Source organism: Canis lupus, chromosome 12 (assembly GCF_048164855.1).
Source record: "Canis lupus baileyi chromosome 12, mCanLup2.hap1, whole genome shotgun sequence".
In the NCBI taxonomy this organism is placed as follows: Eukaryota; Metazoa; Chordata; class Mammalia; order Carnivora; family Canidae; genus Canis; species Canis lupus.
Genome location: NC_132849.1, coordinates 31,051,489 through 31,066,869, shown reverse-complemented (window position 1 = coordinate 31,066,869; position 15,381 = coordinate 31,051,489). Strand labels below are relative to the sequence as shown.

General features: G+C 37.2%; 1 protein-coding gene across 5 annotated transcripts in view; it reads left to right on the top strand.

Annotated features, from left to right (window-relative positions):
- Positions 1 to 15,381, top strand: part of EML4 (EMAP like 4) — a 160,598-nt gene that overhangs the window by 115,186 nt on the left and 30,031 nt on the right. For all 5 annotated transcript variants that reach the window (XM_072770390.1, XM_072770389.1, XM_072770388.1 and 2 more), the window contains 4 exons: positions 10,180 to 10,331; positions 11,832 to 11,957; positions 12,043 to 12,174; positions 12,875 to 12,942. In XM_072770390.1, the coding sequence (XP_072626491.1) occupies positions 10,180 to 10,331; positions 11,832 to 11,957; positions 12,043 to 12,174; positions 12,875 to 12,942 (478 nt within the window). The remainder of the gene's footprint in view (positions 1 to 10,179; positions 10,332 to 11,831; positions 11,958 to 12,042; positions 12,175 to 12,874; positions 12,943 to 15,381) is intronic.

Genomic DNA, 15,381 nt, shown 5'->3' with positions numbered 1-15,381 from the left:
TTTTAAAATTAAATTCTATACACAGTTATTAGCTGAGCATATATAGCCTATATTTGACTCTATTCAACCTTTCCTTCTAGGAGGCTAATACAACATAATTAGAGATGATATAGATACATGTTAATTTAAACAATATAAAGATTAAGAGAGAAATCATCCTGGGACGCCTGGGTGGCTCAGCAGTTGAACGTCTGCCTTTGGACTAGGGCATGATCCTGGGGTCCCGAGATCAAGTACCGCGTCGGGCTCCCTGCATGGAGCCTGCTTCTCCCTCTGCCTATATCTCTGCCCCTCTCTTTGTGTGTGTCTCATGAACATAAAATCTTTAAAAAAAGAGAGAGAGAAATTATCCTGATCATTAGTGTTTTATAAAGCCTTCCCAAAAGAAACCGTTTATTTAAGCTACACTATAATGAATGTACAAGACTACAAAAGATATGGAACCTTGATCCCAGTTTAGGGAAACAGTTCAAGCAGAGGTGGAAGGATGAATATGAATGTGAGGCATCCAGGATAAGGTGAATTAGTTTATCATGTAAGAGTGTTAACAGAGACAATAGATAGCCAACTTGAAGGAAATTTGATTTTAAAAAATAGTAATGTTTTGTAATTTCTCCTATCAATTTAAATACATACTAAAAAATTGATAATTTAAATAGGGCTTAAGATACAGCTTTTTTGAGTTATACACAAGAAGCCTTAAAACTAGTTGAGCTCGGGGTTCCTGAGTGGCTCAATCAGTTAAGTGTCTGCCTTCAGCTCAGGTCATGATCCCAGGGTCCTAGGATCCAGCCCCATGTCGGGTTCCCTGCTTAGTGGGGAGCCTGCTTATCTCTCACACTCTGCCCCTCCACTCACCCTGTTTGTGTTCTCTCGCACTTTCTCTGTCAAATAAATAAGTAACCAAAAAAAGAAAAGAAGGAAAAACTATAAATTTTAGGTGAGGTGAGCTCACCATAGAGGAAGAGTTATGAGGCCAGGGGTCCTTTATCCTCCCAGTTAGATAACCAAAAAAGACCCTGCAAGGATTGTAGAAGTGAAATTAAAAAAAAAAAAATTGAGATAGAACTCTTTATTTAGTGCCTTTGAAGAAGGGTGGAGAAAGTTTCTAGGATTATCAGTGCTGTAGAGAAGTTAAGAATAAAAACCAAGAAATGACCATTAGTAGTTTTCAATATCAACAGAACATTAAAGCCCCAAAACAGCTAAGTATAGAGGAGCCGGTCTCAAATGAGAATCTAAGAAGAAAATGGAATGGGAAGTAGAGAGTTACTAGAGTCAGTCAGTAGTCTTTTTAAGGTTGCCTAGAACCTGAAAGTAAATTGGGAGTTGCCAGTAAAGAGGAGACTAAAAATCTTAGATGAGAATGCCTGGATTGGGCATGAGGAAGAATTATCTTTGAAAAAGAGCAAGAGCCTCCATCTTAATTCTGAGACTGGAGCTCTAGAAGCTATGATGTCTTATGTGGATAGATGAGGGGTGGGGGAGGGTCAGGATGACACTGTTCTCAGTAAAGACAACTCTGGGTGGCTCAGCAGTTGAGCGTCTGCCTTTGGCTTAGGGGGTGATCCTGGGTCTATGGATCAAGTCCCTCACTGGGCTCCCTGCACGGAGCCTGCTTCTCCCTCTGTCTCTGCCTCTCTCTGTGTGACTCTCATGAATAAATAAATTCTAAAAAAAAAAAAGACTTGTATTAAAGTTTTTATTTTTAATGAATTAAAAAAGAATCGTAATGTAGTAAAACATTACATAATCAGACTGTTACTTCAGAGTTCTACTTGTTGGAATTGGGATCCAGTTGAAATCTTTGTCTTATCTATGGATATTGAACATATTATAATAAATGAATTGTAAATAAAAAACCAAAATCCTATAAATTTAGAGGTATTATTTTCTAAACAGTTGTTGATTAAAACTATCTTTTCAAACTCTCAAAAGCCTGTTTTTGAGATTAAAGATCTTGAAAGCTGATGATTAGCAGTTATTTATGGTATAGTAATAAAGAATGATTCCTGATTACTCTATTTGTGGCACATTTCCTACCTTTCTCTTCTCCTTTTCACAACTTACCAACAGACTAGAGGGTTCAATCTCCCTTGGGTCTGGTGGTTTCTTTGAGGGCACTATGCATGGCCATGTGAGAAAGAGGCCATAAAATGAGAGAGGAGGGAAAAGGAATAAACCCATAGTGGCTTTATGGGTTTTTTTTCTTACTTTTTCTTACTACAGCCCCTCTTCCCACCCCCCCATAGTGGGCCTTGGCATTTCTTTAGCTTTATCTTGAATTGATTGTCCTCAGAAATACAGATCTATTCTTTTTTATTTTTAAGGATTTATTTATTTAGAGAGCAGGCATGAGAGAGCACAAGTGGGGGTGGGGGGAACAGCAGAAGGAGAGAGAGAAGCAGGCTCCCTACTGAGCAGAGCATGTGGCATTGCTCCCCACCATCATGACCTGAGCCAAAGGCAGACGCTTAAGTGAGCCACCCAGGTGCCCCAATACAGATATATTCCTAAGTCCCATTTATACCCAAACGCACAAATATATTTTGCCCTTTTCTATGGTAGATGAGAAAATTAGAGGAACAGCACTGAAAATAGCCTTTTAAAACCTCATTTTTTTTTTTTTTTACTGCTTAAGTAAAGCTGAAAAAAAATGTCCAGAGTACCATGCTTCCTTCAAAGTAGAAGGTTATGAGAGAAAATTAGAGATCTTCTTCTAAAATCAGTAGGCTGGGAACAGGGAGATTCTTTATTAGCAGCAACAAGTGGTAGCAGCAGAAAGAAAACTAGCTAGACCAATCAGACTCTGAGAATACACAAGAAAAGAGGTGGAGGTTGACAGGAAAGCAACCTGGGCTTTCTGAGACATTTCCCCTAGGGAATGACAGAGCAGTACACACTGTTTCTCTTACTCATCCACCTCACCCTAAACACACAAACAGCTTCCCTTTGTCTCTCTGGAATCTGCATCAGACCGTGGAAATCACCACAAATAACTTAGGAGTAAAAGAATCCTTATTTCTCTGCTCAGAACAAAAACCCTAGTTTACGTCTGTCTTTCCTAATAGACTTTCCTAGGACGAACACAATGTCTGGCATTTGGTACTAGCTGCTTGAGAATTATTTGTTAATCGTAAAAGAAATGACTTTAATCATCTTTGGGTGTTAGTGTATGAATAAAATTTAAGTGGTACTGATGAAAGCACTGTTTTCATGGAAAGTGTCGTAGATTTCTTACAATTGTGCAGATTTTTATACTATATACTTTTTGAGATGCTGTAGTAGTGTGTTCCCCTATCCATTCAGCTGAATTTCTTTGGTGGGTAAGTTGAATAGAAATTAACCCTTAAATTGTATTACCAGTGATCCTGATCTCAGTCTCTGGCCATGCATTCTTTAGCTTCTTTTGTCCAGTTTTGGGTTCAAAGTCATGAGAAGGAATGGCAGTGGATTGAGGGTTCTTAAAAATCCCCCCCTTCCCCCCCAAAAATCCTTTCCCATTCATCTCTGTTTTCTTTTTCCTGGGCTCGTTTGTTCGGTATTAGAAATGCAAGGGAACAGCATTGTCTATCAAAATTGTTGACATGTCATCCTCCAACACTAAGCAGAATTTGGGTATAAATGTACCCTTCATTAGCCTTAATGTGTGCTGAGGTGGCAAACCAGGGAGAGGTTTTTATTTTGGTTTTTGTCTGAAAAACTTGGGGCTTAGCCTTTGTGCAAAGAAAATCTGCATATGAACATACAGGAAATAAGAAATCTAATTTTCATAAACTGCAGTGCAACCGGAAGTGGACTGTGTTGTACTGTGCCATATAATTGATCCTGTTATGGGCAAGCTCACTGAGAATTTTGTTTCTTCCTTTTCATTTGAGGGTTTTAGTGCTGTAAGTATGGCTAGGAAGGGTTTGATGAGTGCAGTGAAATAAATGTAGAAGCTTAAAAAACTCAAAGTTTCCATTTTTAATTTTTTTTTTTAAGATTTTATCTATTCATGAGAGACAGAGAGAGGCAGAGACACAGGCAAAGGGAGAAGCAGGCTCCATGCAGGGAGCCTGACGTGGGAGTCGATCCCGGGTCTCCAGGATCACGCCCTGGGCTGAAGGCGCCACTAAACCGCTGAGCCACCTGGGCTGCCCCTCCATTTTTTTTTTTTTTTTTTTTAATTTATGATAGTCACACAGAGAGAGAGAGAGAGGCAGAGACACAGGCAGAGGGAGAAGCAGGCTCCATGTACCGGGAGCCCAACGTGGGATTCGATCCCGGGTCTCCAGGATCGCGCCCTGGGCCAAAGGCAGGCACCAGACCTCTGTGCCACCCAGGGATCCCTGCCCCTCCATTTTTAAATTCTTGCCAAAATGTCAGTAGATTGATCCATTTTGCATATTCCCTAGTATGATATTTCTGCATCCGTGGCTGGCATTCTTTGCAAGCAAGATCTGAATATACCGTGATAAATGATAACATCTAATAAAGGGATATTTTTGTATGGCAGAAGTAATCTGGTAGATATGAAAAGAGACCAGAGCTATATTTTATGCTTCATAAGCTCTCTTGTATTTTTTCTTCTTGCATCCAAAATATTTTTCCTTAACTTAATTAACATGAATCTTCAAAGTAATTAGTATTTTCTGTTTTTTTCTAGTTTTATTGAGCTATAATTGACATATAACATTGCATAAAGTGTACAACATAAAAAATATACAATATCATGATTTGATATTTGTATATATGCAAAATGATTACCACGGATCCTTAAGATTTACACTCAGGATCTTTCAGATGTACAATATATAGTATTGTTAATTGTAGTCACCATGCTGTACATTATATCCACAGAACTTATTTATCTTATAACTGGATGTTTGTACCTTTTAATCATTGTCACCTGTTTCCGCCACCACCACTTCTGACAATCACCAGTCTATTGTTTCTATTAGTTCATTTTTAAAAAATTTTACTTGTGAGATCACACAGCATTTGCCTTCCTGTGTCTGACTTATTTCACTTAGCATAATACCTCAAGGTTCATCCATGTTGTTACAAATGGAAGGATTTCCTCTTTTTTTATTCCATTGTGTATGTGTGCATATACCACATTTTATCAGTTCATCTGCCAGACAACACTTAGATTGTTTCAGTATTTTCTGTTTCTCGTGTGAGTACAAGATATTTGCTATTTCCTACATACATGAGAAAGTTCAAAATTTTCTTTCATGAAATAATTCTTAAGTTTTCAGTGGGGGGAGGGGGGAATGTTACAAGATCATTATATTTCCATTATTCTTAAATATTTTCCAATTCCTTTAAGAAACTAAGAAACAGGGCAGCCTGGGTGGCTCAGCGGTTTAGCGCCGCCTTCGGCCCAGAGCGTGATCCTGGAGACCTGGAATCGAGTCCCATGTTGGGCTCCCTGCATGGAGCCTGCTTCTTCCTCTGTGTCTCTGCCTCTCTCTCTCTCTCTTTCTCTCTCATAAATAAATAAAATCTTAAAAAAAAAAGAAAGAAACTAAGAAACACCATTTTACCTGCTCTCCAATCAACATAGGCACATTTGACCAGTTGCTAATAGTATAACATAAATTTCAAAATCTCTCTGACACTCAATTCCATAAACAGGCACAGAAAACCCTCCAAACTATCCTTATTTGGCAGTCAAGGTAAACTGCTTTTTAAGGAAACTTTCTGTTAAAAATGAAAAGGGTTTTGCGATTAACCTTGGATAGACTTGGCTGTAATTACACCTGGAGGTATAATAGGTTTTCAAATTAAAGGATAATTACTTTTCTTGGTAGGTATTTTTGGCCTAAATTGGAAGATCAAAAATACAGGCCCATGAAAAGAATTTTTCGATCGATAATCTGTTTTATTGGTAAATACTATCTAAAGGGAACTTTGGTAATGTGTTTAAATTTGAAGCACAGAAATTTTATCTCAATTAATATTAGGTCTTCCTCAGGAAATAGCTCTTAAGGGGGAGGAGGTGGAGAGTGGAAATCTCATGGAGCTGATACTACCTAGGTATTTTTATTCTCTCTCTCTCTCTTTTGTATTTTTATTCTTAATGAAGTAGTTGTTCCTCAAGTTTATTTTCTGTTTTCTAACATTCCATCATTCTAGGAAGATCTGAAGTGTTTAATGAGTTTTTTGTCACATGGAAGTATGAAGACTGAATTTATTTTTATTTTTATTTATTTATTTTTTTTTATTTATTTACTTATGATAGTCACACAGAGAGAGAGAGGCAGAGACACAGGCAGAGGGAGAAGCAGGCTCCATGCACCGGGAGCCTGATATGGGATTCGATCCCGGGTCTCCAGGATCGCGCCCTGGGCCAAAGGCAGGCGCCAAACGGCTGCGCCACCCAGGGATCCCCTGAAGACTGAATTTAAAATAGAAAAACTGTATTGCATTGTTCTACATTTTGATGGAGATCCATGAAATCCACATCTCTGCTTTTTGTAATTTCTTGCATGGTACCATAATACTTTCATACTACTTGTTAATTTGACTATTCATAAGAAAGCAAGCCCCCCCCCCTTTTTTTTAAATGCCCAAACAAAGCCAACAGTACTCTTTAAAATGTCACGCTTCAGGGTGACTGGGTGCTCAGTCAGTTAAGCGTCCAACTCTTGATCTCAGTTTATGTCTTGATCTTCAGGATCATGAGTTCAAGCCCTATACTGGGCTCCATGCTGGGTATGGAACCTACTTTAAAAAAAAAAAAAATTACATCTTTCCCATGTCTTTCTCTCTTGGTCACATCTGAGCCATGATAGATCATTGTCTGGCTATCTTACCAGACACAATTGTAGTGGTGTTCAAAGTATTTTTAGGTGATGAAAGTTGACGTAAGCTGAGCAGTTGATATGAATAACAGGTTTGTTGGAGTTCTGCTCCCAGCTCTGCTGATTCGAGCAAGCTCTACTCCAAATCAGGCAAGCCCTTTCCTATCTCCCTGCCAAATATACCCACTTATTAAATACCTGTATCACTAGCTCCCTCACACTGAGTAATTTTTAGAGTTAGCTGTTGCATTCTTTTTTCAAGAATACCAAAGTCCTACAAATTTTAGGACTATTTAATTTTTAAATAAAGTGGCAGCTAAAAGTGAACAGTCTCAGTAACAGCTTTATTGAGATGTAGTTCACATACCATATAATTTACCCTTTCAAAATGTACAATTAAGTGATTTTTAGTACATTCACGAAGTTTTACACCCATCACCACTATCTAATTTCCAAACATTTCATCACCCCAAAAACAAACGTTGGGCCCATTATAATGCAGTCATTTCCCATTTCTCCCTCCCGTTGGCCTCTAGTAACTAGTTGTCTACTTTGGGTCTCTATGGTTTTGGACATTTCACATAAATTGAATTATACAATATATGGTACTTTGTGACTGGCTTCTTTTATTGGAACCTTAATGTTTTCAGGAATGTATCAGTACCTTATTCCTTTTTATGGCTGAATAATATTATTACATATTATGAACATACCATATTTTGTTTATCCATCCAGCTGATGGACAGTCTAGAAAATGAATTTTTTCAGTTTTATTGAGATATAATTGGCATATAACTTGGTATACATTTAAAGTATATAGCATAATGATTTGATTTGGTTTGATATATGTTTATATTGCAAAAAGACTACCACAGTACGTTTTGTTTATATCCATCACCTCACAGTTACAGATTTTTCTCTTTTGAGGAGAAATTTTAAGGTCTACTCCTAGCTTAACTTTCAGATGTATAATACAGTATTGTTAACTGTAATCACCATGTTATGTGTAAATTCCAAGAACTTAATGGGGGCACCTGGGTGGCTCAATTAAGCATCTGCCTTATGCTAAGGTCATGATCCTAGAGTCCCAGGATTGACCCCGTGTCGGATACCCTGCTCAGGGGAGTCTGCTTCTCGCTCTCACCTTCCCTTCTTCTTTGGTACTCTGAAATAAATAAAATCTTAAAAATTTAAAATAAATACCAAGAACTTATTTATCTTACTTATCTTCTAAGTAGAAGTCTGCCTTTTAACCATCTTCACCCATTTCTCCCAGTGAATAATTTTTAAGCTTGTAATTTTTTTTCACTTTTGCAAGTGATTTAAGATCTATTCATTGACTTTGGCCATATTGAAACAAAGCAGTACCTTCCCATTTTTAACCTAATTAATTCTACCAGGTATCTTCCAAAGAGCTTTTACTCTTGCTATGTCAGGCTCCCTAGCCAGATAAAGAAGTTCTTTGAGTTACAGTATCATAAATACCAGAGAAAAAGTTCTCAGGAAATGAAGTGGTTATAGTTTGAGTACTTAAATCTTATCCTCGCCCTGAAGAAAGAGGATCTGACAGGTGCCTGGCTGGTGCTGTCAGTGGAGCATGTCACTCTTGATCTTGGGATTGTGAGTCTGAGCCCTACATTGGGCATGGAGCCTACTTAAAAAATAAAAAAGAGGGTCTGATTATATAAAATATACACACATACATAGTTGACCCTTGAACAAGGTGGGTTTGAATTGCATGGATCAACTCATATACACATTTTTTACAATACTGTAAATGCATTCTTTTTTAAAGATTTTATTTATTTGAGAGAGAGCAAAAGGGCAGGGGGAGGGGTTAGAGGGAGAAGCGAACTCCCCACTGAACAGGGAGCCCAATGTTGGGCTCGATCCCAAGGACTCTAAGATCATGACCCAAGCTGAAGGCAGAAGCTTAACCAACTGAGCTACCCAGGGTGCCCCTCTTAAATTTTTCTTAATATTTTTTCTAGCTTTATTGGAAGGATACAGTAAGTATATAATACAACATACAAAATATGTGTTAATCAACTATTGATATTATCAGTAAGGCTTCCTGTCAACAGTAGGCTGTTAGTAGTTAAGTTTGGGGAGTCAAAAGCTATATACAGATTTTTGACTACACAAGGGGTTGGCACACCTAACCCTTCTGTTATTCAAGGGCCAATTGTATGTATATAAATAATTTTTGTTGGTTTTTAATTTTTTTAATCTTCACGTGGACTTTATTGAAAATATTTTTTTATGGACCTGTCTTGTCCCTCCTGGATACTTATAAAGTGCTATGGGCATATAAGAAAGCTGGGCTATCATTCAACCATCGCATTGGTACAGCCAGACCAGTTTTTAAAATACTTCTCTAGTTGATCAAAAACCACTGCTTCAGGCTACCAGTGCCTACTTCCACCTCAATACCTTTCCTAGTCCTCCTCCATTTCTTCGCAAGTAAAGGGGGCAATTGTTGGCAGAGCAGAAGACCTCCGTGTCAGCAATGGATATTAAATATTAAATATCAAAAATAAATAAATAAATAAATATTAAATATCATAGCTGTTACCTCAGCAGGAAATGAAGACTTTGGGGGAAGTTTAAAGGAACATTGAGTGAAGATGTGAATCCTCATCACAGCTTTGTCACTAACTATGTGGTATTGGCTAAGCCACTTAAATACCTCTGTGTCCTCACCTCTAAAATCAGAAGAGTAGGGACACCTGGGTGGCTCAGCAGTTGAGCGTCTGCCTTCAGGTCAGGACATGATCCTGGAGTTCCAGGATCAAGTTCCACATCAGGCTCCCTGCATGGAGCCTGCTTCTCCCTCTGCCTAGGTCTCTGCCTCTCTCTTTCTGTGTCTCATGAATAAATAAGTAAAATCTTTTAAATCAATCAGAAGAGTAATACCTACCCTACCTACCATATAGGATGATTATAAGAAATAGTAAGTTCTGAAGCTCATATCCTCTGTTGTCTGTGGAATTATCACTACTTCAGCTTCTCTTTTTGTAAGAAATATTTTTTTTTAATTTTTATTTATTTATGATAGTCACACAGAGAGAGAGAGAGAGAGAGAGAGAGGCAGAGACATAGGCAGAAGGAGAAGCAGGCTCCATGCACCGGGAGCCCGACGTGGGATTCGATCCCGGGTCTCCAGGATCGCGCCCTGGGCCAAAGGCAGGCGCCAAACCGCTGCGCCACCCAGGGATCCCTCTTTTTGTAAGAAATATTTTGAAATGTTTTCAGAGTAACTAAATATTGACTTGAATGCAGAAGGAGGAACTTTTGATTATTGACTCTATAAAGTTTTCTTCCAAAAAGACACTAAAGTCTGATGGAAAATATCACTAGTGTTTTTATTTTTCTTTCATCTTATTAGGTGTTTATCAGATCAGCAAACAAATCAAAGCTCATGATGGCAGTGTGTTCACACTTTGTCAGATGAGAAATGGAATGTTACTAACTGGAGGAGGGAAAGACAGAAAAATAATTCTGTGGGATCATGATTTGAATCCTGAAAGAGAAATAGAGGTAAGAATGAAACAACATGAAGATTTTAAAATCTTAAGTCCTCTAAATGCTTACCTTTCATTTCACATGAAGTTAACACACTTTCCTGGGAAAGTGGTGCATGTTTTTATCATTTCGAAAAAAGGACCATTCATTTGACAAAATTTGAAAAAGTAAAAATATATATGTATACTGGGGAGACTAAGTTTTTATTTCTGAGATTACTTTTTAGTGATCCAAAAATATAATCTTGCATACTTAAAATTCAACAAAAATTCACCAGATACAGTATCCAACTCTAAGGTGTAAAAAATAGCCAGTTTGATTTTAAAATTAAAAATAATGTTTTAAACCGAGGACTTAATAATAATCACTAATTATCTATGTATGTGTCTGCTCTATGTTATGCACCAAGTGTATCCACAATATGACAAGTTTTATGTGCTCAGGGAAAGTTTGCCAATTGAATTGTCTCCAGACGTGAAATGGTTAAGTATAGTATTCTGTAAGTCAGTGATTCTCAAAGCAAGGGCAAATTTCAGAGAGTTTAGTATTGCTTCTATTTTTTTTTGTGACTTAAATTTTGAATTTATTCTCTGTGTTTTCAACACATAGTATGTTTTCTGGATAACATTTTTTCTAAAAAGAAGGATCCCAATAGTACTGCTCTTGGGTTTTATTTCCAAAAAGACAAGGAAGTCAGAAGAGTCACTTTATCACAATTAAGTTTATAGTGGAAATGCCACTTCCTTTACTACTTTTTTTTTTCCACAGATAATTCATATCCTATAAAAAGCTACACCTTCTGATTTATTCCTCCTTTTGCCATTTCTAACATTAGTTTGGATTACTGTCAGAATTCAATTATTTGTGCTTTTAGGAGTCCCTTTGGGTCCTCCTCTCTAAAGAGTTGCATTCTTTCAGGGCTATTGCTTGGGTTTATTATCTTATTAATACACCATTCACTTCGAGTATACCATGCAGTGCATTAAGTGAGCTTGATCTCCCAAGGAGTCCTATGAAGAACAGTTATAACACTTTGCAATATGTTGCTTTTTAGTTAACAAATTTCACATGTGTTACTCTTACATTTTCATCCTTATAATAATCAGGAATAGGTAGGGTATATATTATTTCCCCATATTATAGATAAAATTGTCTTACACAAAATGATGTACCTAAAATAACTGGTGAGTAACAAAACCAGACCACATTTTTCATGTGGTCTAATAGAACTTTTTCCTTTTTCCCCTACTTCTAATGCTTAGCTCTTGAAGACATATAAAACAAATTTTAAATTGACTAAAGCACAGAATGTTGATATAATGCATTATAACTTGTGTTATACAATGTAATTGTCTGAACAAATAAACTTATTAGTATAATATTACCATGTGACTTTTAGATTTGAAATTCTGTCATTTATTACCCCATAATTGCTTACAGCTAAAAATGCAGTCTTCAGGTAGTAATTAATACATGTTGTTATGTGTATGGTGACTTTATAAATTTATTTTTTAGGTTCCTGATCAGTATGGGACAATCAGAGCTGTAGCAGAAGGAAAGACAGATCAGTTTTTAGTAGGCACATCACGAAACTTCATTTTACGGGGAACATTTAATGATGGCTTCCAAATAGAAGTACAGGTAAGATGTGTGATTTTAACCATTAACTCTATATTTTTGATGATACCCTCTGTTTCTTATAACAATGGATATATTTCATTTTCAGGGTCATACAGATGAGCTTTGGGGTCTTGCCACACATCCCTTCAAAGATTTGCTCTTGACATGTGCTCAGGACAGACAGGTGTGCATGTGGAACTCAGTGGATCACAGGCTAGAATGGACCAGGCTTGTAGATGTGAGTAAAGCAAAATGTGATTATAATCTCCCCACAGAAACTCCCTAAACTGGCAGTTGGGAGCAGCAAAGGAGAAAGAACAGCATTGGTTAAAACCAAGTGTATTTATACAGTTCAGTAAAGGGGATGAGGTAGGGAAGAATGTTTAGTCACAAATTGTAACATGATCCCACTCTCAAGAAGCAAATTAGGGCAAAAGCTCAGTTTTTCTGTCAGTTTCAATAGAAAAAAATAAAGAAGATTTGACATATTTATGGAGCATTAAATTGTAACAGAAATGTTTGTGCCTCTGGCGGTGTTGCTGTTCACTAACGGATTCTCCTGTCTTCTTTTGGATTTGATCTCTTACTATATTTTCTCCCTACCCAACCCAGACATCCACCTTTTCTACCCAAAGGTGTATATACGTTCTTTGCAGACTAAAGAACTGTATACATGTTTGTTGTGATTATCCTTACCCTCCCACTGCCTAGCCACAAGTTGGCCGTCCTTTTCCCTCACTTTGCCAACATACCCCTTCCTGCTCTGGAATTCTTTTTCCTCTCATATCCATGTGGTATTTTTCATTGGCTACAATAAAATTGATCAGAATTCCATGTTTATATAAAACCAATTATTTTCAGATGTTTTTGCCACTATTCCCATAGATCTAGGGAGACTTTCTCATGTACTCCCCAACAGCTGTCTGTCTCTCTTCTAGGAACCAGGACACTGTGCAGATTTTCATCCAAGTGGCACAGTGGTGGCCATAGGAACGCACTCAGGCAGGTAGGGTCTTGAAGGGAAATGTGAGCTGAGTAATCTGAAGTGGTGGGATGTTTAATCATTATTCAGGAATGTTCTCAATCTGATCTGGAGAATTAATCTTTTTTAAGTGGCACACGAATATGCTTGTTTTTCTTATCTGTTGTGTATCCTCATTCAGTCATTTAGTAATTATTTCTTGAGCTCCTACTATTTGTTAGACACTATTGTGGGCATTCAGGCTACATCAGAGTGCAAAACAAAAATCCCCGTCCTTTTGGAGCCACCTTTTAGTGTGTGGTTGGAGTCAGGATAAAAAATAAACAGTATAACTAAGTTTAGAAAATGTTAAAAGCCATGGGGGTGGGCCATTGAGCAGGAGGGATTGGGAGGGATTGCAGTTGGAAAAAATAGAGTGGTCAGGATAGGTTCCTTCAGAGGGTGATAAGTCAGCCAACTTGACCCTCCTTTGTAGAATTTTCTGTGGTGTCAGAAAATTTCTATCCTCATTTTCTTTTAGGGAAAGGAACTGAAACTGAAATAACCTACTTGAGCTTTTATAAATTGTTCTGTAGGTTTGTCATCCTTTTTTGATGTTACACAGATAGATTATAAAGGTATATTTCCTGAAATTGTTATTAATTACTTGTCTTTACAGACCTTATATAGTACCTTAAGTAAGTTAAATAACTTAATTTCTCTATTAAAGAGGCAGAAGAAAAATATGAAGTACGTTTTCAAAAGTTAAACCCTAGAAAATGTGGAATGCTGATTTCTAATGAGGTAAAACTATTGTGAACACACTTATATATAAACATTTTAGTTTATATAACAGATATTTCAAATCAGCCAGTTCATTTAATTCTAAATTTAGTTATTTGGATTTTTTTTTAAAGCAAGTTTTTCCCTTTGATTGTTGGATACAAATTAATACCTCTAGAAGGTCAAAACATTCAGATTCCTTCTCCTATACAGCACTACAAAATCTAGAATCATGGAGGGGTGCCTGGGGGCTCAGTCAGTTAAGCATCTGACTCTGATCTCAGGTCAGGTCTTGATCTCAGGGTCGAGAGTTCAAGCCCTGTGTTGGACTCCATACTGGTCATGGAACCTACTTTTAAAAAGAATCATGGAAAAACAGGTCTCTGGTGATAAACTTTGAAACACGAATATGTAATTAGAGATGCTATTTGTTTCTGTTTTGTTTTAAGAGATGCTATTTGATTCTGAAAGAATTGTATTTTAGATTAGGCTGATAAGGAGGGAGAGTGAATGGTGAACACTTGCGAACATAGATGGTTTTACTATCTCAGATTTCTCCAAAATGCATGTTGGTATTAGATTATTACTTCACCTTAGACAAGTGTATGGCAGGTCACTTTGTAGGATTTGAAGGAAACTATTTTCTATTTTACAAAAAAGTGTTAAGCACATTAAAAACAAACTGAACTGTAGTACTAAACTCATTTCGAGAAAACTACAGAGTTCTGATTTTTGGGCCCAAAACAAATATCACAAATGCTGAAGTGAAGACCTTGTACCAAATTATTTTTATATGTTTAAATTTTCACAAGAGTGCGACAAAATATTCATTTATCTCCAATGCACAGACAGAAAACCAAGACCCATAGAGCTTTTTTCATTTGTGATTGAACTAGGATTTGAACTCAGATTCTGTATGGTTCCAAAGCTGATTGCTTTCCACTACTCCATGAATATTCTTTGACATGTGCTTACGGTGCTGGTGTATTACTTAGAAATATAAGGAAAGTTTCCCTTTGAAGGTTAAATCACTGGTTTTGACGTACTTTAGAAACATTTACTATATATACGAAGGAATTAAACACTGAATGAAGTGCAAGGACTAGAGGGATTTGAATCATTAAAACACACTGCTTCATTTGATGAATGGAGCCGTGTGTGTGTGTGTGCGCGCGTGTGTGTACACTCTGTAGAGCCTTAATTTTTAAGGAGAAACTGATCTGATATAAATTCACTGAAGTTACTCTCTAAGATTTATGTAGCTGCATAGTCATGAATAAGCTGAAAATGAAAAGTCACTCACTTAATTTACATGACTTAAACTAAAGCCAGTTTCTTCTTGGAGTTGTGAGTGACTGGCTCACAGGTAAGCATCTGCCTTAGGCTCAAGTCATGTTCCCAGCCAGTGTCCTAGCATCCAGCCCCACATCAGGCTCCCTGCTTGGCAAGGAGCCTGCTTCTCCCTCTCCCTGTTTATGCATAGACTTTCTCTCTGAAATAACTAAAATTTTTACAAGGGGTTTCCTTTTTTTTTTTTTTTTTTTAATTAGAGTGATGTGATAACTAAATAAAAAGTGGACATTATTTAGAACCTAGGGGAGATATAGTTATCCACGTTCTGTCCATGGAGATATAGTTAACCATTATTCCTGTCTTTGGTTTCGCATCTGGTAGATTCTGTTGATTCTTGGAGAACTTCCA